Below are 27,029 nucleotides of genomic sequence, written 5' to 3'. Positions count from 1 at the left end.
AATATAAAACCAAATATAGAAGAAAATGAGCCCCAAAAAATATGAAAAATTTTGAAAAGAAATTAGCAAAAATGATGTATAAAATAGAAAATATTGTTTTAAAAATAAAACTGGTGTATTTCTGCAACAGTGGGTTTTACAGGGTTAAGTATTACACAAAACAGGTCCGTTATATTATTACCCTGCATTCAGTGGCCTTAACAAAGGTATCTTTTACCTTCTCAGTGTGTTATTTCTTCCAACTGTAAAGTGCATTATGTCGAGCAGCTTTTAAGCAGCCCACAGCTTTTTATGTGATGCTGTGAAGCTTTTATTTCACATTGATGTCACAGTGACTCTATTCCTTTCTGTTGTCATGCATTGTGAATTGTTCAAAGTGCGCAAAAAGCCCCGCTCTAATGGCTGCAGTGGGTGTACTGTGAATGTGTCGGAGTGGGAATATGCATCAGTGGCGCTTGACCAGAGCACTGACTCACTGATAAAAGCAACTCCATAACAGCTTGACCCGTTTCTTTCAAATGGAGCTCATCCAGTAGCCGAAGAATAAGCAAACAGCACTTGGAGGAGTAGTATTGTAAACAGCAAAAGGCTATATTTAGACATTAAAACATACAGTAGCTCAACCAACAACAGATCGTATTTACAATTTTACAATTTAGAAAACTTACTCGTAAACAAATCAGTCCACTCATTTTTAAAACCATCATACAAACACCATCTTCTATTGTGAGTAAAAAAAATCAGAAACGTTATGAAAATGTAAAGCTGTCGTTACGGCAGTGCAAATTTCCAGTATATTTAACTAGAATTCAGGTTATTCTCCTCTGAAAACCCATGTTTTCACCTTTCGTCCTCCAGTGGTTTCGTCACTGTTGGTCACTCAGTCGTCATCATTATGCAAATTCCACATTTAGCGTGATATTAAAGGTGATCTCTTGTATTTCTTCTGGCATTATCGGAGATGATGTGGTACTTCCACCTGGAAAAGGACAATGAGATGTTAGTTTTAAATACAGGCCAAAAGAACTATAAACAGCAAAATTAGGAAAGACATGGAGATGAGTCACGGGTGCATCAAACTGCTGATTTTGAAGACGTGGTCACAGCAGTGTAGTTTTGAAACCACATTTTCCATGTAGTGGCTTCTTTTTAAGTAGTAAAGTTGATTTATTGTCGGTAATTTTTTATCACCACATCCGGATGCATTTCAAAAAGTTTTGAAATGGGAATGCATCTTTCTTTTGTTACGTCTGCATAATATCAGTGTTGTTTTGTTGGTTCCTGCCGGGGCAACATGTTACATCTGTTTTTATCAAGCAGCTTCTATAAATATCTGCACTAAGTGGCAGGAATTTCACAGCGACAGGAGGAGACCCCGCTATCTGAGGGCAGAGACGATTTTCCACTCTAACAATGTAACGGACTGTTCTAAGCGCGGTGAGGACGATACTGATCTGTCTTCACAAAGAAAAAAAAAGGAAACACTTCAAACAATAAGGTGTAGATGTGTTAAATTACAGCATTGTTCTGGTTTTCTGTGTTTCTGTGTCTCGTTTCTTGGCCTTCAGGGTGAAAATACTTCACTAGCTTGGCTGTATTTTCTGTGTCTCTGTCTGTAGAATCATTGTGATTATAGCACAGTGCTAACTGGTGGTCTCTTGCCTGCCTTCTTTCTTCACTGTGGAGTCAAAACGAACCATGTCAGCCTCAGGGATGACTCAGACTCCACTGACTCATGGTCATCCTCGTCTAAAACTCCCTACTTTGCCTTTTGAAGAGGCTCTACAACAATTTTGCATGAAGTACTTGTCTGCTTGCGTTTCTGCTCAGTATTTTTGCCAACCTTTCACACAATGAGGCAGTGTTTCACCTCCATCAGAAAAGAGATGCTTGTGCCACACTGTTTATCGAGGACTAAATTTTAAGTGTCCCTCACCCGTCTCAGATTGCGGAGGCTGCTGTGGCGGATGGACTCCATCAGCTGATCGTGGGCCGACCTCATTGGCGTGGACGGCCTGCTGCCCTCCTCCCCTCTCCGGTCCACCGACACTGGCCTCAGGGCACTCTTCAGCTCCTTCAGGATGCTGCTCGTCTCCTCCTTCTCCTTCGCCTTCTTGCCCTTCTTCCCTTTCGTTTTCGCCACCTTTTTGCTGCCGGCCTCGTGGGCCTTGATGACCTCCGCGATCATCCTCGTGGGCTTTTTCTTCTCCTGCTGGGGGGGAGGCGGCGGTGGAGGTGGGGGAGGAGGAGGTGGTGGCGGAGGTGGGGGAGGAGGTGGAGCAGGGGGAGTCTGTTTTTTAGACGTGTCGCTTCGGGGCAGTTTGGGCGAGGACCAGGGTGAGCTGTAGGGCGATGAAACAGGCGTTCCTCGCTATAGATAGAAAAAGTGAATAGATCATTACAAATGTGTGTGGACAAAGGTGGAATAAAAGCAGCTTTTTTGGAGTTGAAAGTGTGCAGTTTATCCACGGAAGAGCTTATCATTGTTTCTCGCAAAGATAAAGAATCATAAAACAGTGATGGAAAACAACAAGGCAGCAGAATGTAAGTAGTAGGAAAGCTGCTAACCAGTGCAGTGGTTCTGGGGTTAACAGCTCCGTCTGGTTGGCCCTGCTGCTGCTGCTGCCTCTGCTCCTGAAGACGCTTCTGTCTCTGACGGTCTTGGTTCCTGGTGAGGATCCCAGTCATGCTCATTCTGGGGCCAGGGAGGTTGAACTGGTAGCCCAGTTTGATCAGAGTGTGGTTTTCCCTCAGAATCTTCACCATTTCCATTTCTACCTGCAAGAGGTAGTTGCACAGTTACTACCATGTCTTTGGAGCTTCAGTAGAAGGAAACTAGAGGTCTCTTTTTGGTTCTTGAAGGTGCTTCACCTCGCATTAAAGAAGCTTCTTCAGTTCTTTATTTCTTAAGAAGAAGAACTGAAGAAACCTTCAAGAACCAAAAATGGGCATCCAGTTGTCCTCTACTAAAACTCCTAGACCTGGTTGGTTGGGAATCTCCACAGATAATTACTGTCATGGTGTTGTTAGATTATGACAGACGAGTTTGATTGATTCAGGAAAGCGAGCGGAAGGAAACCAACCTGTCCTCCACACATGTGTCTCTGGTTGTGGAACCGAAGCTCAGTCAAAGTGCTGTTTCCTGGGAGAGCTTGAACCAGCGCCATGACTCCCTTCCCAGTCACATAGTTGGACTCTATATTCAGACTGATGATGGACGAGTTCTCCCTCAGCATCTTAGCGATGGCCAGAGCCACGGGGTCGTCGGCTCGAGTGTTGGCGAGGCTGAAGACTCTGACATGAGTGTTGGACCTCAGAGCCTCAGCAAATCGGATGAGAGTCTCCTGAGACATAAATTAGGTCATATGAGAACTTCTCAGCTTGAAGGCATGTGGAAAATAATTGTAACTGTATCAAAGAAGTACAAATACAACAGTTGAAACAAATGACAGCATGATTCTTATGACTTGACACCCTCAGAACTAGCAGCACCACAGAGGTCAGAACATTCCTGCAGACTTTTAATACTTGAGTGAGGCTGATGTTTACCATGTTGACAGATGGGCTGCTGTTCCATCCAATACTAAAATTAGTCACTACTTGCCATTGAGTAACTGCAGAAAAGTCTCCAGAAACCTTGTTGAAGCTGTAAAATGAAGATACATTGTTTTTGTTGGGTTTCTTTTCTTCATTTTCCAGCCACAGGAAGTGTTTGGAACAATTATTTAACTATGCCCTTGATTACAAAACCACAGTGAGGTGTCTGGTTCTAAAAATAACATGGCATGGAGTACAATCAAACGTTACTCAACAAATAAAGAAGGGCGTTCAACCTCTGTACGGAAACATAACCTCTATATTTAAACAGACAGCAAATCTACTGCTGGATATTACTAGACAATGCTACTATAAATGTTATGCTGCATTAGTCAGTTGCTAGAAGTGGTTGGTTTTTATGGTATTTAATACAATATTATAGGGCTTTTACTTTGTCAAGTAACAAATAATATGGAACGGTACTAATTTTAATCTTTAATTTTATCGGTTTGTTTTATATATAGTACTGAGGGGTCTAAACTTTACTATTTGTATTAGTCAGGCACATTTATGTAATGAACGTTATTGCAGAAACTATAACCCAAATATTAAATTTTTTCAAATACATTTCTGTTTTCTAAAATATTCTAGGGTCTTTAACCTTAATATTTAATTCAGTGAGACAAATTTATAGACTAAATAACATTGTAATATTTTGACCTTGGTGTTTAAGTTAGTAAATTTATATAACATTTACCATTAGTCAGGTAAATTTAGATAATAAATAATATTGCAGCAACTACATCTGTTGCTTTAAGTAAATATTTCATGTGACTTGACAGAACATTCTGGTTGTATCTTGTTAGTTTCCACATAAAGATGTGCCAATTATTTGAAAACTTATTGAACCTGAGTATTAGCTTAGTATTAGCTTTTAGTATTAGCATAGCTCTATTAATTATGTCTACATTCAACAAAATCGAACTTAATATGTAAATACATGAAGTTGTTGACCACTAAAGTTTTGACATATCCCTCCACTTCCTGGCTACGAATGATAACAGGCACAACAGCAAAGGTATTCCTAAATAATAAATTCAAAAATTTCATATTCATACCTGTGAGATGTCATCAATATTGTTTAGGTTGACCTCTGTGAGTTCGGGGTCGTTGCTAAGGGCTCGCTGCAGAGCGTCGTCGACAACAGTTGGGTTTCCAGTCATGTTTTGGTCAACAGGTGGAGGAGGAGGAGTCAGTCTGAGAGGCTCCGCCCTCTGAGGCCTCAACAGTGTCGGGGTGTCGACCCGCAACGTCAATGGTGCCGAATCCTTTGTGGGTTCAGGTTTTAATTTATTATCCTGTTCCTCCTCTTCATCATCTTCTTCCTCTTCTTCTGTTACAGGTTCCTCTTCCTCCTCACTTTCCTCCTCCTCCTCTTCTTCATCTTCCTCCTCTTCTTCCTTATTTTTCTGCTCTTTCTCATTTTCATCGTCTTTCTCTTCCTCGTCTTCGCTGTTTTCTTGCGTCACACATTCCTCTTCTTGTTCTTCATCCTGTGTTTCAATAAAATCAGTCGGTTTTAAATGCTAGATCACAGTATTTGTTTTGTAGGAGGCTTGTAACAGGTATCTCTGAATACAGATGGTTTGTGCTATTTGTAATGTTTTTCCTTTTAACAATTAGAAAAATTATGTAAGCTTTTTTGAGTAATCTGTTGAGTTCAACTGATACAGCTTCAAACATTCGTGCACTACTGCTGGCACATTTTACAAATTACCCAAAAGAATAAAATTATCACTGACCGGTTTAGGGCTTCCTCCTCCGATCTCGTCCTCCAGCAGTCTGCGAGTCTCGCTTTCCCAGTACTTCATGAGGGCCTCTCTGCTGAAGGTGCCCGTTGGCGTCTTATCTGTCTGGTCTCTCTGTCTCAGTCCGATGGGTACGTTAGCGTCAGGATCGATATCGGCCAGCTCCTTTTCCAACTCGGCCAGCTCCTCGGGGCTGAGAGAAGCCAAAAGCTCGTCCTCGTCGACATCTTCGTACTTACTCAGCTCTCGACGATAACCAAAACAGCTCATGGTCAAAGTTTGATAAGAACAGACCAGTCAGAATCAAACTAATTCAGACAGATCAGTTCTTGATTTTTGTGTGGTCTACTGTAGAACCCAAATGGAAGCAGTTTCACACTACCAACAAAAGATAAGATCCACCACGAGACTTCTGCAGATCTTAGGTGTCATTGGAGTCTGCTCGAAATATTTCTTGCCAGAAGAAGATGCTTGGACATCCTTGATCCAGTCCAAGTCTGATAAGAGTCCTCTCTGGTTTGATCCGGATCTGTCCTGGCTGGCCGGGTTTATGTGTGAGCCTCTGTGTCCTCTCCTTTCTAATCTCCCCAGCTGCTGTTCAGGCCTTAAGAGAGGGATCAGAGGGGAACGCACTGAAGTGTGGGCCTCATGATGCAGCATCTTTTTTTGGGAGGCAGTGCTCAGTGAGGCAGAGCTACAAAAAGCCAGTGAGCTCAGAGACCGTGTGGCCTGTCAGCGTGGCACTCTGTCACCGCGACTTGAGAGGCTTTGTTCATGGCCCAAAAAGACCAACTGGACCCAACAGATATGCAAAACAAGAAAGATAAACAGAGACAATGCATCGGCCAAATAATGGCAATAACAGAAGAGGTGTCATCCTCCTTTGTTGCGTTTGGTTGATCTGGATGTTTTAAAACTGCTATAACTTTCTAGTTTTACATGTGGAGGCAGGGACAAAAGCCTGATGAAGGTGTCAATTGGGATTTAAGTAAAATATCTCAACAACTGTTGGATGGATTACCACGAAGTTTGGTATGAACATTAATACTCTCATGATGCTTTGTAATAGTGATCCCTTAGCATGTCATGTACTTGGTTTGAGGACTATAAGTATATATTTCTGGTCTAATATCAGTAAGTTGTCATTGTTATTTAGCCTAAAGTATAGTGACATAGAGCTTTGTCGTGGACCCTTGTTCACATACTTTTACTTTATTTATTTTTTTAAAAAGGGTTCAAAATGGGGTGAAAACAGAATTATGTTCAATAGCAGCCGGTGTTAAAACATTTTGAATGGGTCATGGTTTTGAAAGGGTGGATTGTAGGGGAAAACAAACAAGTTGTATTATCAGAAATGCACTTTCCATTTAAGCTGGCCTCTCCTACAGTTCTGGTCAGCTAGCAAGCAGATGAGCAGTATGAGAACTGGAACGTAGCCCTATACACTGCAGTCAATTCCGCCTGAAATTTCTACTGAACTTCGCTAATATCCATCCATCCATTCTCTATACACCGCTTTATCCTCACTAGGGTTGCGGGGGGTGCTGTAGCCTATCCCAAATATGGGACACGCAGCACGAAAACTAGCTATTTGTGGATTGTTTACTGATTTCAAGACATGTTTTGGACAAAATATTTTACTGGCTTGTTTTGTCTGGATGTCCAAGGTTGGATTATGGCCGTTTTTTGTGGAATATTTTCATCTGTGACTAGTTATGAGCCTTCAAAGGTGAGTTGTGCTGTTTACGTTATTTGTTGTTTGTTGGAAAAATGTGTTTACATTACCCACTGTGGTAATCACATCTGAAAGTGGTTTATATCGGCGGATTCATGAGAATCTAAGCTTTCCATGGGTGTATAGTGTTTGTATAATTGCGTTTGCAGCTTCAGACATTTAAGGAAATGCTTATGCAGATCTCAAAGCGTCCCGCGGGTGGGCCGGTGAAGCACAACGAGTGTGAACAAGATACAGAATCACAGTAAGAACTAGAAAAGCACCCAGAGAGCACAGTAGTCCGCCAAGGCTGCTCAGTCGTATCATTTCTGACGGCTGGAATGTTTAAAAATTTGTGGATCCAGACTATAAGCTTACTGTCAACATCTAATCATTTGGTACCATTTCTGACCTTCCCTGAAAATTGTATCTAAATCTGTTAGTCCTTTTTTGAGTAATGTTGGTAACAGACAGACAGACGGACAAACCAACACTGATTGTCACAGAACTCCACCTCTGTGGCGTATTAATGAAAACAATACTGATATGCTGCTGATACCCCAACAGCTGCAGCCACAAGAAAATCTGAAGCAACCAAATTGAGAACAGCCTCAGGTTGCTTGTAGTTTGGTTCCCTTCACATATGATATGATTCAATACAATAAGCCTTTATTCATCCCAGAGTGAGGAAATTTCCATTGTTACAGCAGTAAAGGGGAAAGTGCAAACAAACACAAAAATAAGCCAAAAACATTCCGACTGTCCAAATTCCTCTGGATGTATAAATAGCAATATGGCATGTATCAGTAGTACTTCACAGACTCCTTTGGAAGTCTGTCTATCTATCTATCTATCTATCTATCTATCTATCTATCTATCTATCTGTCAGAGAGAGAGAGAGATGAAACAACTACAATTTTAAAACTACTTTTAATAAATGCTGATAGACCAACCAGAGAAGAAGTACAACTAATCAGTGTAACAAGTAACCTTTATTCTCTATGTGTTTGAAAGGGGGTAGTGTCACAGCTCCCCACATTTACCAGCTGATTATGTGAATAGACTAAAGTGTAGTAATAATAAATCAGGTTTATAAGGGTAAAAAATAGCTGTTGCATCACAGAGTTTCTGTGGGTTGATCACTAGGTTAAAATCAGACTCAGAAGTGTTGTTGTGACATAGCCTAGCCATGCTATACCCATGTTTCTGACGGCACAAGGGTCAAGGGAAGCTCGACAGGGAGGGAGGCGGGCTAAAAGGTTGTCTATCAAATCCCTCTGCAGCAATTGGGTAGGTATACAACCAATCAACGCAACGAATAGGCTGACGGAGTTCCGAGAGCACCGGCGGATTGTGGCTAAGTCCCATTAGCTTCCCAACCAGCGGAGCCAACTGGTATATTAAGGATTTGCCATATCCCGTCGGCATAAGTCCAAATACGTCTTTCTTCTCAATGAAACACTTCAGTGCCGTCCTTTGTTTATCTTTCAAGTTGAATTTTAGCTTCAAATCTTTAAGGGTTGTGGCCAAAGCCGAGTCGAAAGATAACTGTTTATTGTGCGCCGGTTGTTTCTGTCAGAATCGTCACGCCTCTGTCGTCACTTCGTTACGCCCGCCTTCTGACTCTACACTTCATGGTGATTGGTCCGGCCAGTTGTAGGAGAATCCAGCCTCGAGCCTTATGGAGGGTAACTAGACCCACCCTGGCAGAGAATTAAATTCGTTGCCGTGGGTTGTCTAGCGTGGCTAGGCTAGTTGTGACACACATTGAGAACAAAAACACTCAAATTGCAGCTTTGGTCATTTAAACCTCAAACATTAAGCCCATCACTGTAATCAGATTCAAAAGACACACAGCCTGTATAATTTGAAAATAGCACTATTTAATACAAAATAGTAAATTACTCTAAAAAACATATGCTTTATTTAAAGAACAGTATTTTTACACTTTTAAAACTTTTATTGATTATACACACTTAAAAGCAGCAGACGGTGACGGCACTCTTGTCCACAAATACGGCTGTTTTCACTTCATCCGCACAGTTTGTCCTCTTCTGAAGCCTGTAAAGGTTTGTACATGCTGTGCTTGATTGACATGTGTGTTCATGGTACCTTTACAAGACTGAAATGCAATTCAGAACATAAATAGACACATTGAACGAGGGCTGAAGCCAAACAGCAACACAGAGCTACTGCTTCTGTCCAGATGGCATGAAATCAGGTTGAGGAAAGAGAGATAAAATGTGCGGTCAGTGTAAAATAAATACTGAGGACTGGCTTAATTTAATTAGTGCTGCTTTATAATGAGTGTGTCAGTCACAGCGATGAATAAAATGTGTTTCATGTAGATCAGAGTTCACCATACTGCTCATACTCTCTGTAAGTCAGGTACTTTGTCAGCATGGGAGGAAAAGGTAAAGTCGTCATGGCTTCAGGATTGTTCAGTATCTTTAAGCTCATTCGACTTCTGATCACCAGACGACACAAGTGCTGCAGAGACCGAGGCTTACCTGGAGACACACAAACACACATAACCGTCAGCTGTTTAAATCAGAAATACCTTATTATGTATGTTTTGTATGTTCTTTTCATGTGCATCTTTTACTCAGTATTTCAGAAATCTCTTCCCACTCCGCCCTCCTCCTCAAGATTCTTTGGAGGTGAGAACAGATGCTGATGTGACTGACGTAGTCCAGAAGCATCCTCACAACGCTGCCCACCAGATGTGCGAGCCATGACACCGAGACAAACTCACAGAACTGAAAAAGAGAACAGATTAGGTATGGGATTTATTCAGTTTAATTACTGGCTCTTGCCTGAGATGATGGTCCTGAACATATCACCTCTTACCGAGATGATCTTAGGTTGAGTGTAAATCCGGTATGCTTGGTTATGAAGGTCAGTCCAGGTACTGTCCATTTCTTCACTGTTACCATGACCACACTGAAAACACCTACATGGTTGCAGAGATGAAATGTTAAAATGTTTAACATTTAACAAAGAAAAACATGGAATAAAACATCAGAAAAACTGCAATACTTTGCTACCACCTTAAGTCAAAAATAGACTTTTAGCACATTAGCACGGGTAGTTTTACAGCAGGTTTACGTGCTTATGAGCTTGATATCCGCTGTTGAGCAGCAGTCGCAGCATGACATGGTCTCTGAGGCAGTACTGCAGGGCTGTGGGGAATACTGTGTTGCTGATGACTCGGAAATAACAGTTGACCTCTGCTCCATAGGACAGCAACAGCTGCACCAGCTCATACCTAGATATGGACGGAAAAGGTTATATGTATATTTTATATTTTCTTCTTCTGAAGAAAATATTTTTATTTATATATATATATATATATATATATATATATATATATATATATATATATATGCACTGTGTGCTGCACTCTTTTTTTAATTCAAATGTTCTATTTGCTGCTGTACACTGTAAATTTCCCCACTGTGGGATTAATAAAGGTTTAATCTATCTATCTATCTATCTATCTATATACAGTCATGGAAAAAAATATTAAACCACCTTTGTTTTCTTCAATTTCTTGTTCATTTAATTAACCAATTAATGCTTGGTATCACTAAAAGTAAATTACCTGAAGAATACAACGAAGACGACAAAAATGCAGATGATTCCATCATACTTTATGTCCTGTTTGACATGCTTCAGCTTCATTGAATTCCCAGGATATATAAGAGGACATTTCTTGTCATTAGCAGCACTGCACATGCAAAGGCCTAGAGTGGTTTCTTGCTTACATTGAAGTCGTAGCACATCTCTGAAGTTGTCAGTTCTCACATAATGCCTAAAACTAAAGAATTATGTGAAGCTACAAAGGCAGCCATCTTGGCCCTGCTGGAAATTGGCATGAGTGAGAGACAGGTAGCGAAAAAACTGAAGATCTCCAAGACAGCCGTTCATTACACCAAGAAAAAACAAGCCCAACATGGATCTACCAAACTGCTAGCTGGTCGCGGCGGGAAACGTCTTTCTACCACCAGATGACCGTCACTCATCTGTTCCTGTCAGGAATCGTCGTCAGACCTCCAAGGACCTTAAAAATGACTGAACGCTGTCCAGAAATGTGACTTGTTTGGCAAGGAGACTTGGAAACCGACTTCTTGAAGCTGGTCTGAAGTCACACAGGGCAGGAAGAAGCCCTTCATCAAGGAAAGGCAGAGGAAAGCCCGGTTACTCTTTGCTGGAGATCACAAGGATTGGACTGTTGATGATTGGGCTAAGGTTCTCTTCAGTGATGAATCCAGTTTTCAGTTGATGCCTACTCCAGCCAACATACTGGTTAGGAGGAAGCCAAGAGAAGCTACAAACCAGACTGTCTGCCCCTACAGTAAAACATGGGGGTGCATCAGGGACTATCTGGGGTTGTTTCAGTTTGGGTGGAACAAGGCAAATGAAGCAGGTCATGTACAGGACTACTCTTTAAAACAGTTTTCTTCTTAAATCAGCTGGAAAACTCTTTCCTGCCTCCAATGACTGGATTTTCCAACAAAACAATGATCCTTGTCACACATCAAGGTCAGTTAAAGCCTGGATGGAGAACCAGAACATCAGAACCATGCCTTGGCCTGCTCAATCACCAGATCTACATCCAACTGAAAACCCGTGGAAAATTATCAAACACAAAATGGAGAACCACAAGCACAAAAACAAAGTAAATTTGTTTGAATTTGTGCAACAGGAATCAGCTGCTGTGACAGCAGAACAATGTCAGAAGCTGGTGGAGAGCATGCCTAGACGCATGACTGCAGTCATCAAAAACAACGGTTATGCAATCAGTACTAACTCCTGTGTGGATCATGAGACTAAAACAGACAGAAAAGAAAACATGGAATCCTAAAAGCTGTTTTTGCAGTACAATGTCACAGCTATTGATGGAAGAACTTCAGAGATTTTGGTTATTACCAAGAAAACCATGGAACATGTCTGATATCAGCTCTTAAATGAAACTCTTATGAGCTATTTTTGTTGTCATTATATTTGTCCAAACAAATGTACCTTTACTTGTACCAGACATTGAAGTGAACGAGAATTTGAAGAAAGCAAGGATGGTCTAATAAGTTTTTCCATGGCTGTATATACCACTCACCTCTCAGCCCGTATAGCGACCAAGATGCATCGTAGTGGGTCCTGATCAGTTTTTGCTCCAGCTGCCAGTAACATCTCAGCGCAGGTCGCATCACCGTTGCAAACAGCAAAGTATAGAGGAGACTTCCTTAGATCCCCATAGTTCTCTAGAGTAAGTCAGTTAGAAACCAGATTATGAATGTAAATTATTGTTGTCTAACATAACAGGAAGCTTCACTCTAGAAAAATCTTCCTGTTGCTGCTGCTATTGCTTATTATCTACAACCATTTACTCTACATAGCAAACCACTCTTTTCTGTTGATTAGACTGCAGAATGTAAATCAGTTGCAGAGATTTCATACTTTGTCTTCAGATAAACGTCACACTGTACAATCAGCTGTATTTGTTCTCGGGTCAAAGATGCGTTTTTGTTGTGCTGGAATGTCACAAGCAGTGGTTTGTGGAGCTTGTCACTAATGGTTCATGCCAGGATACTCCACAATCAAATACCTAGAAGACTTGTTATGGTTGCATACTCAGTTCTTCACATTTTGGAAACACACAGGTTGTTATAATTGGCAGAGTTGAGAGTTTGTACATCTCCAGCTGTGCTCCTACCAGAGATGTGTGCACCTAGCAGGGCGTTCACATCAAAACCTTTCTGGATAAGCAGCTCCAGACATTCGACCTGTCCTCCGTCAGCTGCAGAGTGGACAGGACTCTGGCCTGACAGTCGGATAGCTCTCTTTGTGGTGATGGGGATAAGAGTCCTCAGGGCTCTACAGAAAGAGGGAGTGGGAGATAAACAGGAAGAGAGGCAGCACCAGAAAACACGAAACAGGACAGAGAAAAATGCTCATTAGACTGTGGTTTGAGCTACAGTGTTATTTAGCGACAGAACTGAAAAACAGTAATAAACAGAAGAGTCTTTGTGCAGATGAAAACACTGAAAGACTGTGAGGTGGAGAGAGAGAGAGAGTGAGGGACATATTTTATACAGTTTGTTAAATGTGGCTGCAAAATAAGAGGGAAAAGAATTTTAATTTGTCTTGAGTATTTTATTTTTTATTTGGGGAACTGGAGTAAGCTTCCAGCATGAGAATATGGCCAAATCTAGTGCGTCAGAGCGACCGGCTGCTCATTCGGTCAGTCACACAGCTTCAGAACATGAAGGTTAACTCACAGTGTGTGCCCTTCATACGCAGCTCTGTGGATGGGCAGCTGGCAGGCGTAGCTGGCTACATTTGGGTTGGCTCCGTGCTGCAGAAGCAGCTTGATACAGTCCAAGTTTCCAGATCCAGACGCATCATACAGGACTGTGTCTCCGTTGCTGGCCTGGGCGTTCACATCACCACCTAGTGGAAGGCACAGAAAATACAGAACAGTCTGATGAGAGGGAGAAGTTGTACATGTACAGTGTTTCCCCAAAGAGTTTCTCAAACCATTCCAGTGTGTTACCGTGCTGTATGAGGATGTCCAAAGCTTCAGTGTTGCCATGTTCAGCTGCGATCCCCAGAGGTGTCACCCCATGTCCGTCCCTGGATGTTACTTTGGCTCCATGTCGAAGCAGCATCATGAGAATAGCTGGACAGCCCACCTGCTCCAAGAGACAGCAAGCAAGTAAAAAAACAAGTGAAGAAAAGATGTCAAAAAATAGACAAAAAAAATGCAAACTTTGCTTGAATGCTGAGTGTTACTGAAGCACTGTTCACCTTTGCAGCTTCATGGGTTGCCGTCCATTTAGTGAGACACACCTGCTCCACAAATGCCCCGCCCATGATGAGGGATAAAACCATGTCGTATGAGCTCTGTCTCACCGCTACAAAATGTAGAAAGTAAAAAAGTAACCTTTCATCAGGCAAGTGATCATATTTAGTAAGTTCTGCACACGTTAAATATGGCGTGGCTCCCGTCTCTCAGTGAGGTCGAGAAGCAAGTGAAGATCACTCTACGTTACAGCACACTACATCACGGAATTTTACCAGTCAACAGAGGCCTGAAATGTATCGAACTTTCTTTTTCTCTGAAGGTGGAAAAAGACGGATATGCGGCTAGGTGCTCACCCATATTTGCGGTCGAACCGTCAAACTAACCATAGTTAGTTGACAAAATGCACACATTTTCCGGTTGAATAGTTGGGCTAAGTGATGATTTACATATTTCTTGATTTTTTTTTTTATCACTACTGGACAAGGAACTATATATGGTACATTCATCGACCTTAAATTTCAACATGAAAATTAAAAAAGAATTTCAATGTGTGCCCTTTAAAGAGTTAATATTGATGAAGAAGCTACAGCTAAACATGCCGTTGATGACAGAATTATTAGAAAATGATTTGCATGTATGTCAAACTGCAAACGTAATGTGAAAGTATGTACAAATTATGCATTATGTAATACAGAGTCTCAACCTGGCAACCCGAAAGCTGGTTCTATTTATGAATAATAGTAAGTATTTGATGTAACAGCACATTTTCCTAAAGTGGCAACTCTGCTAATAATTCTGTTTATGGATGTGCTGTTAATGAGGGATGAATGAGTGCATGAGTGACTAACTGTGTGCGTTGTTTGTGTTGTGTTGTGCTACCGAGGAGCAGTGGAGATTCATTCCTGCCGTTGGTGTTGTGCGGTGAAGCTCCGTGCTGCAGCAGCATCCTGACGCCTTCCACCCGGTTGGCCTCGGCCGCCAGAGTCAGGGCCGTGTCCCCCTCCTCCGTCTGCTCCTCCAGTGTCACATCTGTGGACGTCAGCACTGCAGCAACAACAACACACCAGGAAGAGCATATATCAGTCCACTGCTGCTGGGATTCTAACATTAAAGGTGTTCATCCAACTTCAGTTTACTCTCTCACCCTGCAGCACCACGTGCAGGATCTCTGGCCGTGGCTGCACAGCTGCTGCGTGCAGAGGCATCCACCCCCTGCCGTCACTCTCTCTGAAGGCAGACACACAACCCGACAGCTCCTGTAGTGCATCCACATCACCTGTGGAGACACAACCGAGACACACAGAGAAACGTAATATCCGTGGACTAACAGTGAGTTCATCAGTGCAGATATGAAAACGTGTGAACCTGAACCCACCTAATATCATGTTTTTGTTGATGTAGATAGACTGCGTAAAGGTCCCATACGGGGAAAATCCTTTTTTGTTGTGTTTTATGGTTCTTATAAACTTGGAGGTTTAAAGAAAAAGCTGGTAAGATATCCATACATCCATTATCTATATACCGCCTAATCCTCAGGAGGGTCGCGGGCAGCTGGAGTCTATCCCAGCTGACTTAGGGCGAAGGCAGGGGATGCCCTGGACAGGTCGCCAGTCTATCACAGGGCTACACTTAGAGACAAACAAGCAATTACACTCACAGTCACATTTACAGACAATTTAGAATCACCAGTTAACCTCAACATGTTTATGGACATTGTGAGGAAGCTGGAGAACCCAGAGAAAACCTGCGCTGCACAGGGAGAACATGCAAACTCCACGCAGAAAGATCCCAGATGCCCTAACCGGGGATCTTCTAGCAGCGAGGCAACGGTGCTAACCATCCCGCCGCCTTGCAGCCCCTGGTAAGACATGAAGATGTGTACTTCTGACATTCTGCCTTCTGTGCAGCTAATGTTGCTAACATTAGCTTTAATCGTACGCTCACAGGTCAGAGCTCTGTGGAGACTACAAAGCGGAGACATCCAGAGATTGAGGAAATCAATTTGAAACCAATAAGCAACGACTGGGTGAGTTCCTGTGCTTCCGTTTTGCCTGTTGAGCTTCAGTGCAGATTAGTCTCTCCTGCTCTTTGTGCTCACATAAAATGCATTTTAACACAGCTGAAATCCCAGCTGACTTGTTCTTATTTGCATATTTTTCTTTTTCTGCTGTCAGACAACAGAAAGAGATTGAAATACAGCCTACACGTTACCCAGCCGTCACTTCAGTGCCATTTCCTAGCTGCCCCTCTGCACTGCTAAGCTACTGACTTTAAAACCACAACATTGTCGAACAAACTCGCCAAATATTCAAGTTAAAAACAAAAACTGTGTTTAGGTCTGTGGTATTTTCATGTAAAAGCATCAGCTAGAGAGCACGTTACAAGTCACGTTTATGTTGCTCCACACTGTCAATCTACAGACACAGAGAGTCTTCTTCCTGAAGCAGGCGTGGACAGAAGACACTGAAACATCCCCTTTATAATATCATTAAAGACCTGATATCTAGACATAGGTATCAGCTCTTAAGACTAAAACCAGCTGTTTATAGTCATGATAAAACGAACCATCTTTGCAGTTTTGAGCTTAAAAATTGAAAGATAAATTCTGGTGATGTGAGACTTTAATGAATTAGCTCAAAATCGGCACAGTATGAGGTCTTTAATATCACTGATAAACCCAAATCCTGTGCACACATATCAAATATCAACCATACCTTTGTGGATGGCTGCCATTATCTTCATAAAGTTATCACTGTTTGCTTCTTTCCTAATAAACAAAAGGAGAAAAGTGGGTCAAATAAAAGCTTTTATGCTAGAAACATTCCTTTATCCCTCATCAATAAATCCGCATTAACAAAAAAAAAAACTACAGCCACAGCCAAAACTTTACAGACAATTCAGATTCCTTCATACCTGTTTGTTTGTACTGAACATGGCAGCTTGTAGGCATCCTGAATGCTCTCTCGAATGGCAAACTCAATCAGGTCTTCATCTATACCCTCCTGTTCAGCGTCATCCATTTCTACATGTCGACACAAAACGGCAAGCAGGCACTAATAAACACTCTTTTACCTGCATTTGTTCTCATAATAAAAGGAATTTGGCGCAAAATTAAGTCACAGTTTCTGATAAATTATAACATGTGGTGTAGTAAGTCACATTTGTCTGTAGTTTTATCCTTTAAACAACCTTCACTGACGAGCTACACGCAGCTTGTTTGTTAGTATCACCACAGTGCACGCCGGAAATGCCATCTTAAGTGTTCATGGAGATCTGACATGACACCACAGAAATTAAGCATGCATTTTATGTTAGTCGATTCAGTCTTTCTCACCTCCTGGTCTGAATGAACGCCCTTGAGCTGTTTCTCACGCGTGCAGCTTGAGTGAGTTTTTGTTTTGAGGGGGTCCTAAGCTGTCTGGGGTTTATTTTTGGACGTGACCTGCTTTAGCTGACCTGCTCACAGTGTCACGTTTTAACTTCCAGCTCCAGTGAACAAAGTACTCCTTCCCTGATCGCCACACAGTGTCTTCATTTAAATCAGATCATTCAATCACATGTAAACAAAACACACATTCCTCCTGAATGCCTTCATTTGCATTACAGACTCAACATTCCTGCTGTGTTCCAACGCTCCACCCAGCAGCATTTACTTATCATTTTCTAACTGCTCTTTCACGGTTCCTGAATCTACCCTTTGTGACTGGTATTGATTGGGTAATAGAGATCAGTCATGGATAATGGCTTTTGCATGAGTTCAGTTGGGAAGATTGTGCATAAATCCACACACATGCAGTCAAACAGTAATAACAGACGTGCGTCTTTGAGCCAAACTATATTTAAAATGAGATCACAAGGGCCGCGGTTTGTCAGATAAAACAACACAGAGCATTTTTTGAGCATCCGAACCGCCTTTCATCTTCTCATTTTCACTTTTTCCCGGCAACAGCTTGAGGAATAACCTTGACATATTCTAAGCGAAATATTCTGCCGAGAGAACAAGCACCCACTTTCTCCTGACGAACAAATTGATACGTGGGAGTTTTATGGAAAACTCTCAGACAGCGTCAGTGTGTGACATAATGACTCAGCCTGTAGGCGGCCTCTCCACCACGTCAAAAGACTTTCAGCAGTGTGTCTGAAGTAAAAGCCGACTGCCGGCCCATCCTCAAGTTTCACTGCACGCTTGGACGCTACACACATGCAAACACACACAGAGATGAGCTCTGCCTTTGGACCGAAAACACCGAATTTCATGCGCTGGATTTGAGAAACCTCAGATTCTTGCTCCATATGAGGAAGAAAGTAAGTCTTTTTTTTTTCTTTAACACATTTCCTCTGAATATGTGTTGCAATGCTGATGCAGCTTTTGCCCCACTTGTGTTGCGCTCATTGAATAGCAGAATGTCAGAGTTTATGTAAATCAGAGTCCTTTCAGCTGTTTACGAGCACTGAAATGTGACTGCATAATTTCAGAAAAAGCCTCTTTCTGTCTTTCCCGTGTACCCTTTTTTTCTCTACAATGAAATAATATTTCACTACTTCACAGTAAAATGGCCAGAAAAGATGCTAAAATATAAATACTCCTGTTAAAGCAGGATTCCTTTGTGGCTGCATTAAGTGGAATTTTAATGTGTTTAGAGGTCCGCAGTAACTCCTCTGTATGCTGCTGTTGCACTCTTTTACAGGGGTGACATGACATTGTGGTAAAAGGGGTAAAAAATAGATTTTTGAAAGTGTTTGTTTGGGTAGAGTGCATCCAAGCAGTTTCATATCATTTCATTTGCTTAATATTCTCTTATTTGAATGATTATGTTTAAAATATTGTGAAAAATGCTATTATAGCTTCTCATATTGTGCAATTAATCACCTATTTGTAGTCAATATAGCGCTGCAAATGTTAGAAAAGCAAGCATTACAGGGCTGGAATCTGTTTGGCTTTTAAAACTACCACTGAAAATAAATCAAAATTATAAATCAGTAACACTTCTGTGCATCCGCTAATTGATTAATCGACTGCAGCTCTTTTTTAGACACAAATTCAAAAGTATTTCTAGTTACAAAATGTCTTATTTAACAGTGTTTGTGCATAGAAAAGACACCAGCTGCCTCACCTCTACGTGGGGGAGGAAAGTGGTTGTGCTGTCCTATACAAAAATACAACTGCCGGTACCCTCAAGCAAGATACTGCGCGCTTTTATCGGTTATTTTTAGACATACTATATCTGATGGAATGTAAATACACTGTGTGATGTTTGTGTGTTTTACCTCCAGATCTTGAAAGCACCTTGCCTCTTCTTGAGTCTAATAACAAGTCTGAATCTCTGCTCTGGAAAATTTGGAGCTCCAATAACTGATGATGTGAGCAAGCTGTCAATATTGGTGAGATGCATATCACATTGTTGTCACTCGACCTCCTGTTTATGTATGTATGTTAGGTCCTTGTTTCTTTACAACTCTGAGCTATTCCATCTCATGTTGTCGTTACAGAAGCAGAATATTCCCTCCGATTATGAGATTCCTGTTAGTTACATTCCCAAAGAAGTGGTACGTACGAAGCAATGTGAAGCAGTCAAACAGTAAATAGGGGCTTTTTACATATTTTTATTGAATTAAAAATCTATTTTTTATCTCCAGGCTGGCACGTGCTGGGTGGTGTTAAATATCTATCCTTTGGAGCAAAGTCTCCGCAAGCTGGCCAACATGTTTGGTTCCATCTCCTCTAACAAAGAAAACATCATGGTCTTCATTGCGATGCTCAAGAGTTTACGCTTCACTTTCGACCACGAAGAACTGGTGGGTAAACAGCAACTTTACTCACTCTATAAGCGTCTGTCTAAGTGCAAAAAGCTTTAAATTAAATTAATGCATGTTTGTGTGGGGATATTTCAAAAAGGTTAAAGTCTGGCGAATATAAAATCAGATTATGTGTCTATCAAGCACTTAGAGAGACAGCAAAGCTCTGTCATTCAGGTTTTAGGCGGCAGTATGTAATATTTTGAACATTACGGGACTGCTTCCTGTATTTAATTGAGTTATTTCAGGCTGGCTTGTTGTCTGACCTCCCAGGAAACGGTGATGCAAGTCTTCCAGTGTCACTATCAGGAAGGCAGCTTACTGTCCGGTCTTTACTTCGACTACATCAAAGACGTCTTACAATCTGCCGCTCAAGGAACATCCGGCTTCTCGTGCAAGCCGCCGCCATGCGGTAATCCCCAACACACACCAGGTACATTATTAAACCAGGTACATCATTTATGTGCATGTAAATTGTTAATTTTTAATGTAGAAAGCTAAAGGCAGCGTAAGAGTTTAAAAGAGGACAGATATTGATTTAGGGTCAAGGACACACAGCTGTGGAACCTTCAACACACATACAGTACGTTTAGTTAACAGACCTACATGATCATTTATAGTAAGTCTCATGTATCTCATAGCTGCTGTGTAGGTTTTTATGCTACTGGACATGACAAAAGGTAGCAATTGTGCAGATATTTCATTCAAATAGTCTCTCTGCCTATGACTAAGCTTGACTCATACCTCAGTCCTCCCTTACAAGTTCAATAAATAAAGATCAAGGGCATCGGCCTGCCTACTATCATATTTCTAAGGTGTAACTGTAGTCAGTAACATTTCCGATAATTTCCCTCCTGCAGGGAGTCAGGAAGAGAATCGTGGCTACAGCTGGTCCCGGAGATCTCCTTTGCTGTTGGTTCTCATCCCCTTCATATCTTGTGTTGTTCTCATAGTTTGGCTGGTAAGTAAGCGAATGATTGACTTTTCCCCTTAAACCCTGTGTGAATTTACTTTTCCTGTGGAGACATTAATAATTAATTCTGATTGAATTATCTAGACTAACTTCCTTAATTTGTTTTATTAATTTTCAACCAGCACCATCATCAGGTCAGATATTTCATTTCTCTACTTTACAAAATCATGCTATAGATAGAAACCAAGCAATTCCAGATTCACTTTGAGCAACCTCATTGGCGGCAGTAAGACGGAAAAAAAAAAAACTTTAATAAAGTGAAATCTCCCGCTGAACCAGGCTCTAGGAAGGTGGCCATCTGCCTATACAGGTTAAGTTGAGGATAAAGAGGGGAAGGAAAAAAGCAAACAGAAATGAGACTCCAAAAGTGAGGATGATAAATACTTTGAGTTTGGTGAGGTCAGTAACTAGACAAAACACAAACTACAGCAAAGACAGGAGAAGTTAGTGACATGCAGTGGTGGCATATAGACATACAGAACAGGAAGGAGAGCACAGCAGAGGGGCAAAATCTCCCCAACAGTCAAGGCCTAAAGCAGCATAGGGGTGTTTCAGGATCATCGGAGTCAGTAAGCCTTATCATCAGGCAAAGTTTAAGGTCTAATGAACCTAAACTGGAGGCTGATTCCACAACAAAGGAGCCTAATAGCTGAAGGCTCCACCTCCCACTCTGCTTTTTGAAACTCTATGAACCACAAGTAAACCTGCACTCTGAGAGTGAAGTGCTCTGTTGGGATAATATGTTGTAATAAGGCCTTTAAGTTCCGATGGAGCTCGGTCATTAAGAGCTTTGTATGTAAGGAGGATTTTAAATTTGATTCTAGATTTACAGGGCACCAATAAAGGGAAGCTAATATGGACGAAATATGATCTCTTCTGCCAGTTCCTGTCAGTACACTTGCTGCAGCGTTTTGGATCAGCTGGAGGCTTTTAAGAGAGTTACTGGGACATCCTGGTAAAAAGGAAATACAATAATCCAGTTTATGCATGAACTAGTTTTTCAGCATCACTCTGACACAGGATGTTCTTGATTTTGATGTTATGCAGGTGACAGAAGGCTGTCTTAGAGAAGTCTTATGTGTGAGTTCATAAAATAACTACAACTGCTAAAGTATTGCTGGTTAAAGCAATGTCATCTAGAATAGCTATCTGGCTAGAAATTGTGTTTCTGATGTGCTTAGGACCAAATAGAACAACTTTATTTTTATCTGAAGTTAGAAGAAGAAAATTCAAAATCATTTATGTCTTCAAAACGTGCTTGAAGTTTGAGTAAATTATTTATTTAATCTGGTTTTATAGCTAAATACAACCGGATGTCATCTGCATAGAAATTAAAGTTTATGCACTGTTTCCTAATAATATTGCCTGGCATGTATATTGGTCCTAGCACAGAACCCTGTGGAACTCCCTAACTAACTACATAATTAACTTCTTCTCTAACAATAAATCCTTTGTTAGTTTAAAATCAGTACACTAATGCTAGTATTTAGCACAAAACTCTGCTATGCTAAACGACTACAGACTTTTTTGTGGGACAGTTTTTTGTTTTTGCTGCTTTGTTAATAATATTGAAACACAAGTATTGCATTATTTAGGAAGATAATTGCATGTATGTACAGATGGTCAATAATACAAATTCAAAAACCATTACCAGCTAAACCACAATGAGTACTTTTTGTGATTCCTTGACTTTTTTTTTATTCTTTAACTGCTAATTATTTAGTTAATTGATCAAAGAAGATGCTGCTTATATATCATGAACTTCTTATCCACCAAATTTTCTTGTACTTTTTGTGCTCCCTCTGAAAAGAATTATCCATGGTGCTAAATTTACCCCAACCTCACTGACTCGTATGGTCCCAGTGGGTCAGTCAAGTAAAGCCAGCTTGATAATGTACCTCGTTTTAGTGACCACTTCCAGGAAGAAAATTGTTGCAGAGTTCACAACAGCTCATTAAATATTCAGGAGAGGTTGAAGCTGTTAATGCAAAGAAGCTCACTTCTGAGATTTAGGCTATTATGTGTCATTTGTATGATAAACAGTACAGACAGAGGAACACTGTTCAGGTTATGTGTGCTTTTCTTGTTTTGTTTTTTTAATGTTTAGGTCAAGTCTGAAAGGCGTTTACCGATGTGCAACAATGAAAATAGCCAAATGGCATCTTCTGACATGATCCCAACTGTGTCTATCTCCATCCCACTTCAAACACTCGCCCACGCCGATGACACTCAGCCGGCGGGGGAGGCAATCGCCGAACATGAAAGTGGATGAAGTGTGATTAATAAAGAAGGGAAAAAATTGGACAGCAGTGGAGCAACTTCCTCTCCAGGTTGCTTCTGTTGTTGGCAGGAGCCTGCTGGATAAACGAGAGCGGTCTGAGTTCACCGACCAGAGCTGCTGTGCGAGAGAAAACCCACCTGCTGTGAAGGCACGTGTGTCACAAAATTACCCCACAGCACTTCTTTTGGAGGCAAGAACTCTCTGCATAATAGCTGGTTATCTGCCAGAACGACTGGCAGTGAGGTGCATATGTTACCTCGAACTTTTCTGAGCTTTTGTTTTTTGCAGCCACTTTGAAGTGGTGTCCTTCAGTTTGGTCAAATCAGAATGATATCACACTGTGTGGAGGACTTTTTGTTTTGCTCACAACTTGTTGACTCTGCTCTCCCTGCATACTGAATCCCTACCTGCTCCTGTGTTCTGTTTTCTACTAAAATGCATTGGCAGTATATGCAACGAGGCACATTCCTGGCATTACTGTCTGCAGAGCAACAACTGAAGCTGCACTTTCTAATGCAGCCTGTCTTGTTCTTCTCGTTGACATTATTATGATCTGTCATCTGTCACAAATTGTAAACCCGCTAGTCACAAACAACACGCCGAGCAGTTCAACAAGCGTCCTACTTTGTGTATCAAAGATCTGACCAGATGGCAGATAGCCATCGCCAGAGGCACTTTGAATCCGCTCATTGTGTTTCAAAGCTGTTGCCCAGTGATCTATAGCTGCTGCTCGGCCACAGAGTGTGTGTTCGAGTTTTTAATGCCTTATTCACCGAGTCAATCATGTTCAGTCATGAGAACATGACTCCCCCGAGTGTGAGAGCTTTTTAACTGTATGTGTGGAGAGCGAAGACAGGCAGGACGAGGGGAAGTGAGGCAGATAGGGACGGTAGCCGGACGGACGGATGAGCTCAGTGAGAAGCATAAGGAGGGCTTGTTCTTGCCACAAAAGAACTGGCCGTAGGCTGGAGGAAATGCCAGTTCCAAACACGGTTGATGTCCACAGATCCCTATGAATCAACAGGCTAAGAATCTCTCCAGACCGCAGGCCATGTAGCCTCATCTACAGGGCCTGGTTAGTAGTTCAATAACAGTTTTCTGTATTCAAATGATTTACTTCCAGAACATGAAATATGGATGTATCTTTATTGAGATGTTTGAAATGTTTTACTGTTGCAGACAAGATTCGAAAAACACAATGCCGTCTTTTTACAGACCACTTTGTATGGTTTTCATTTTTGTATTTTGTGAAAATGTGTGTCTGTATTGTACATGAGATATTTAAGTTATTTTGTTACAGGATGAACCACTCACAACGTGTAATGATTTTTTTTCTAACAGTTGCAGACCTGTTCATGCCATGAATGTACAGGGGGTAGACAAAATACTGTGAACACACAAGGGAAATGAATCATCGTTACGAAAAATACCACAGTGGTTGGTCACGTTTTGTCAGACCTTAATATGAAATGGTTTCAACTTTCTGTTTCTGCAAATTGTCTCTATTGTCTTTGACTTTTCACTCTGAAAAGATGAGTTGGGGAAGATATTTTGTCACATATGACATGTTGATTGTTGGACGTCTCTTATGGCTAGAGTTACACGTTTATAGCAGTTTTTATTGTGAAGTTTGTTTTTTTAAAGAAATATTGATATTATTTTCTCAATCCCTACAAGGGGCTTATGAGCAAATATTTCTGTGTTGTATGTAATTTATGATACTATTTGTCAACACTGTAAAACTATATAAAGTGTGTTGTTTCCTTCACATTATTTCCATTGAATAACAGAATTACAGTTTGAATTTGAAAAAAAGTTAGCTTCAATAACAGTCAGAATTTCATAATGAGTTAATTTATAAAATTGGAGCCATTAACATCAGCTCTAAAGAATCAAAAGGTTAAAAATTCAAGCCTTTTATTGGTGGGGTGCAGCAGCTAAACAGCTCGCTGATGTACAGGAAATATGCTGGCATTGAATAAATAACACTGCATATAGAATACACACATTTTCCCAACAGAACTACACTGAAACGACCACAAAGCCACAGCAAATGTTAACAAGATATTAAATCCATAACTGCATCAGCCACTCCTTTAACCGGAGGGCAACACCAGCCTGTGGCACTGAAAAATTACTTGGTGGGTTTGCTGTATAACCGTCCATGGACTATAATAATAAAATTTATTTATAAAGCGCTTTCAGTCAAAGTGCTGTTCATACAGACAAAACCAATAAAAACATGAGATCTACAAACAGATACAAACATACTGAAACAATAAAAAGGACACCAGTAAAACAAACAATTTAAGATTCATATGTAACAGTGAGCAAGTGGGTCTTCAGCTTTGTTTTAAAAACATCAGTGGAAGATACCTGCCTGATTTCAACAGGTAGACCGTTCCGAAATGTCAATACAAGGAAAGAAAAAGCCCGTTCCCCAAACGTCTTTCTACGGACCTTTGGGACACTCAGAAGCCTGGTTTCCTGGGAACACAAAACACAGTGGGGACATACGGATTCACCAAATTTGACAAGTATAATGGGCAATTCCATCTACAATTTTATACGTTCGCAGCGGAATCTTAACCCCTTGACACATGAATTTATTTACAGTTAAATATAAGAAAAGTTTTTGCGTGTTTTTGCTTTCCAGCTGATGCTAAAATAAGTGGAGATTATTCATTTGTCTATTACACATAGAACAGATATATAATTCGTCCCCACTCCGACCGGTCCTACAAGAAACCAGTGCTTGCAAAAGGTTCCAAGGTATGTAGTGAATATGCACAAACTGACATTGGTTGAATGGATACGCTATCTCGGCTAGAGTCTGAATAAAAGTGGTATGTTGCGAATGAGTCGCCCTAAAAGCTGACTAAAGAGGCTCAAAAAGATGAATGACAAATACTTCAAAAGCTGATTTGAGACCACTTTCTCAAAGACTTTTGACAAAAAGAAAAGGTTTGACACTGGCCTATAATTAGAGACTCAGCATCCAAGTCAGGTTTCTTCCACAAGGGTTTAACAATGGCAAAGTTAAAACAAGCTGGGAAAACTCCAGTGGAAAGTGATATATTCAAGATATATAACACATTTGAGCCTAAGTGTCCTATCCTACAGGGATTACAACAATGTAAAGCAATAACAATATGACGTAAGCAGCACTTTGCCTGTGACTATAACACAACACAGTAATCTCAGTAAGCACAGATAAACACAGCTAAATATTGCAGAGATTACTGCCACTATTCCTGGACTTTTCTGACCCTTTATAACAGAAACCTGCTATTATCAGACTCAACAGTTTGCTAAACACTGGTAATCTGTAATAAAAATATCCTAACAAAGTCCCTAGTTGCATAAACATTTAATACTTCAGGGTGGATATTAGGGGGCTGCATAGTGACTAGTGGTTAGCACTTTCGCCTTGCAGCAAGACGATCCCCGGTTCAAATCCCGGTCTGGGCCTGGGATCTTTCTGCATGGAGTTTGCATGTTCTCCCTGTGCATGCGTGGGCTTTCTCCGGGTACTCCGGCTTCCTCCCACAGTCCAAAAATATGCTGAGGTTAATTGGTTATTCTAAATTGTCCGTAGGTGTGAATGTGAGTGTGATTGTGTGTCTGTATATGTAGCCCTGTGACAGACTGGCAACCTGTCCAGGGTGTCAGCTGGGATAGGCTCCAGCACCCCCCATGACCCTAGTGAGGATAAAGCAGTGTATAGAGAGAGAGAGAGAGAGAGAGGGTGAATATTAACAAATTCTATTACTCTGATCTATTATATTACTACATACTCATTAACAGATAGACAAATGTTAAGAGGTGGTGACAACTGAATTTTTGGGGAATCCAGCTGCTGCATAAGATGTGCGTTACTTTCATCAGCATCATTTTGAAAATGAATGCACTGTTGTTTAACAAAATCTTCCAATGAATAACTTAGTTTATCTAACGTGATAAAATTGCTCTTTTAAAGGACGAAGGTGACGGTAGTCCTGAGTTCTCCGAGACTGATCAACAACAGCGGACTCCTTCATTCCTCCAATGTGCCTCAGCAGTGGAGTTAACAACAAACTTTTGGGATTTATGGGAGCTCTGTGTTTACAAAGTTC

The 27,029-nt window shown here is 41.1% G+C and overlaps 3 protein-coding genes across 5 annotated transcripts; 1 reads left to right on the top strand and 2 right to left on the bottom strand.

Moving 5' to 3' along the window:
* Positions 1 to 567: 567 nt before the first annotated feature.
* lmod2b (leiomodin 2 (cardiac) b) lies at positions 568 to 5,955 on the bottom strand. Its single transcript, XM_022215644.2, has 6 exons — positions 5,340 to 5,955; positions 4,656 to 5,090; positions 3,084 to 3,344; positions 2,569 to 2,778; positions 1,937 to 2,371; positions 568 to 979 (listed from the first exon to the last, which is right to left on the bottom strand). The coding sequence occupies exons 1-6, from the start codon at positions 5,613 to 5,615 to the stop codon at positions 953 to 955; spliced, it is 1,644 nt and encodes a 547-aa protein (XP_022071336.2). The 5' UTR covers positions 5,616 to 5,955; the 3' UTR covers positions 568 to 952.
* Positions 5,956 to 8,966: 3,011 nt separating this feature from the next.
* asb15b (ankyrin repeat and SOCS box containing 15b) lies at positions 8,967 to 16,974 on the bottom strand. Its single transcript, XM_051948514.1, has 13 exons — positions 16,778 to 16,974; positions 16,579 to 16,631; positions 15,009 to 15,140; positions 14,744 to 14,908; positions 13,867 to 13,973; positions 13,613 to 13,751; positions 13,338 to 13,509; positions 12,773 to 12,933; positions 12,176 to 12,320; positions 10,160 to 10,327; positions 9,910 to 10,060; positions 9,665 to 9,818; positions 8,967 to 9,569 (listed from the first exon to the last, which is right to left on the bottom strand). Exons 1-13 carry the CDS (start codon positions 16,882 to 16,884, stop codon positions 9,409 to 9,411), a joined length of 1,815 nt encoding a protein of 604 aa, XP_051804474.1. The 5' UTR covers positions 16,885 to 16,974; the 3' UTR covers positions 8,967 to 9,408.
* Positions 16,975 to 17,939: 965 nt separating this feature from the next.
* Positions 17,940 to 24,682, top strand: LOC110966311 (uncharacterized). Of its 3 annotated transcripts, none has more exons than XM_022215642.2 (7): positions 17,940 to 18,169; positions 19,139 to 19,246; positions 19,355 to 19,411; positions 19,502 to 19,660; positions 19,934 to 20,072; positions 20,521 to 20,621; positions 22,741 to 24,682. In XM_022215642.2, exons 1-7 carry the CDS (start codon positions 18,158 to 18,160, stop codon positions 22,903 to 22,905), a joined length of 741 nt encoding a protein of 246 aa, XP_022071334.1. In that variant the 5' UTR covers positions 17,940 to 18,157; the 3' UTR covers positions 22,906 to 24,682. The 3 variants fall into 3 exon arrangements, with proteins under 3 accessions (XP_022071334.1, XP_022071335.1, XP_022071332.1); XM_022215643.2 differs by having other exon boundaries at positions 17,941 to 18,169; positions 19,139 to 19,225; positions 19,934 to 20,093; XM_022215640.2 differs by having other exon boundaries at positions 17,944 to 18,169; positions 19,934 to 20,093.
* The last annotated feature ends 2,347 nt before the right edge of the window (positions 24,683 to 27,029 follow it).

The sequence above is a fragment of the Acanthochromis polyacanthus genome, chromosome 1, assembly GCF_021347895.1.
Source record: "Acanthochromis polyacanthus isolate Apoly-LR-REF ecotype Palm Island chromosome 1, KAUST_Apoly_ChrSc, whole genome shotgun sequence".
NCBI lineage: Eukaryota > Metazoa > Chordata > Actinopteri > Pomacentridae > Acanthochromis > Acanthochromis polyacanthus.
The sequence above is the reverse complement of the archived record's forward strand: the minus strand, read 5'-3'. Positions and strand labels throughout refer to the sequence as shown.

What these genes read in the sequence shown, in the direction of transcription:
- lmod2b (XM_022215644.2), bottom strand. Translation starts at nt 5,615, where the DNA reads ATGAGCTGTTTTGGTTATCGTCGAGAGCTGAGTAAGTACGAAGATGTC. An exon ending in GAGGAGGAAGCCCTAAACCG is followed by an intron (nt 5,091 to 5,339) that starts GTCAGTGATAAT and finishes ATTGAAACACAG; the next exon opens with GATGAAGAACAAGAAGAGGA. An exon ending in ATATTGATGACATCTCACAG is followed by an intron (nt 3,345 to 4,655) that starts GTATGAATATGA and finishes TTTATGTCTCAG; the next exon opens with GAGACTCTCATCCGATTTGC.
- asb15b (XM_051948514.1), bottom strand. Translation starts at nt 16,884, where the DNA reads ATGGATGACGCTGAACAGGAGGGTATAGATGAAGACCTGATTGAGTTT. An exon ending in TGAATCTCCACTGCTCCTCG is followed by an intron (nt 13,974 to 14,743) that starts GTAGCACAACAC and finishes TACATTTTGTAG; the next exon opens with CGGTGAGACAGAGCTCATAC. An exon ending in GGACATCCTCATACAGCACG is followed by an intron (nt 13,510 to 13,612) that starts GTAACACACTGG and finishes GCCTTCCACTAG; the next exon opens with GTGGTGATGTGAACGCCCAG.
- LOC110966311 (XM_022215640.2), top strand. An exon ending in GTTACATTCCCAAAGAAGTG is followed by an intron (nt 19,412 to 19,501) that starts GTACGTACGAAG and finishes TTTTATCTCCAG; the next exon opens with GCTGGCACGTGCTGGGTGGT. An exon ending in CTTTCGACCACGAAGAACTG is followed by an intron (nt 19,661 to 19,933) that starts GTGGGTAAACAG and finishes CTGACCTCCCAG; the next exon opens with GAAACGGTGATGCAAGTCTT.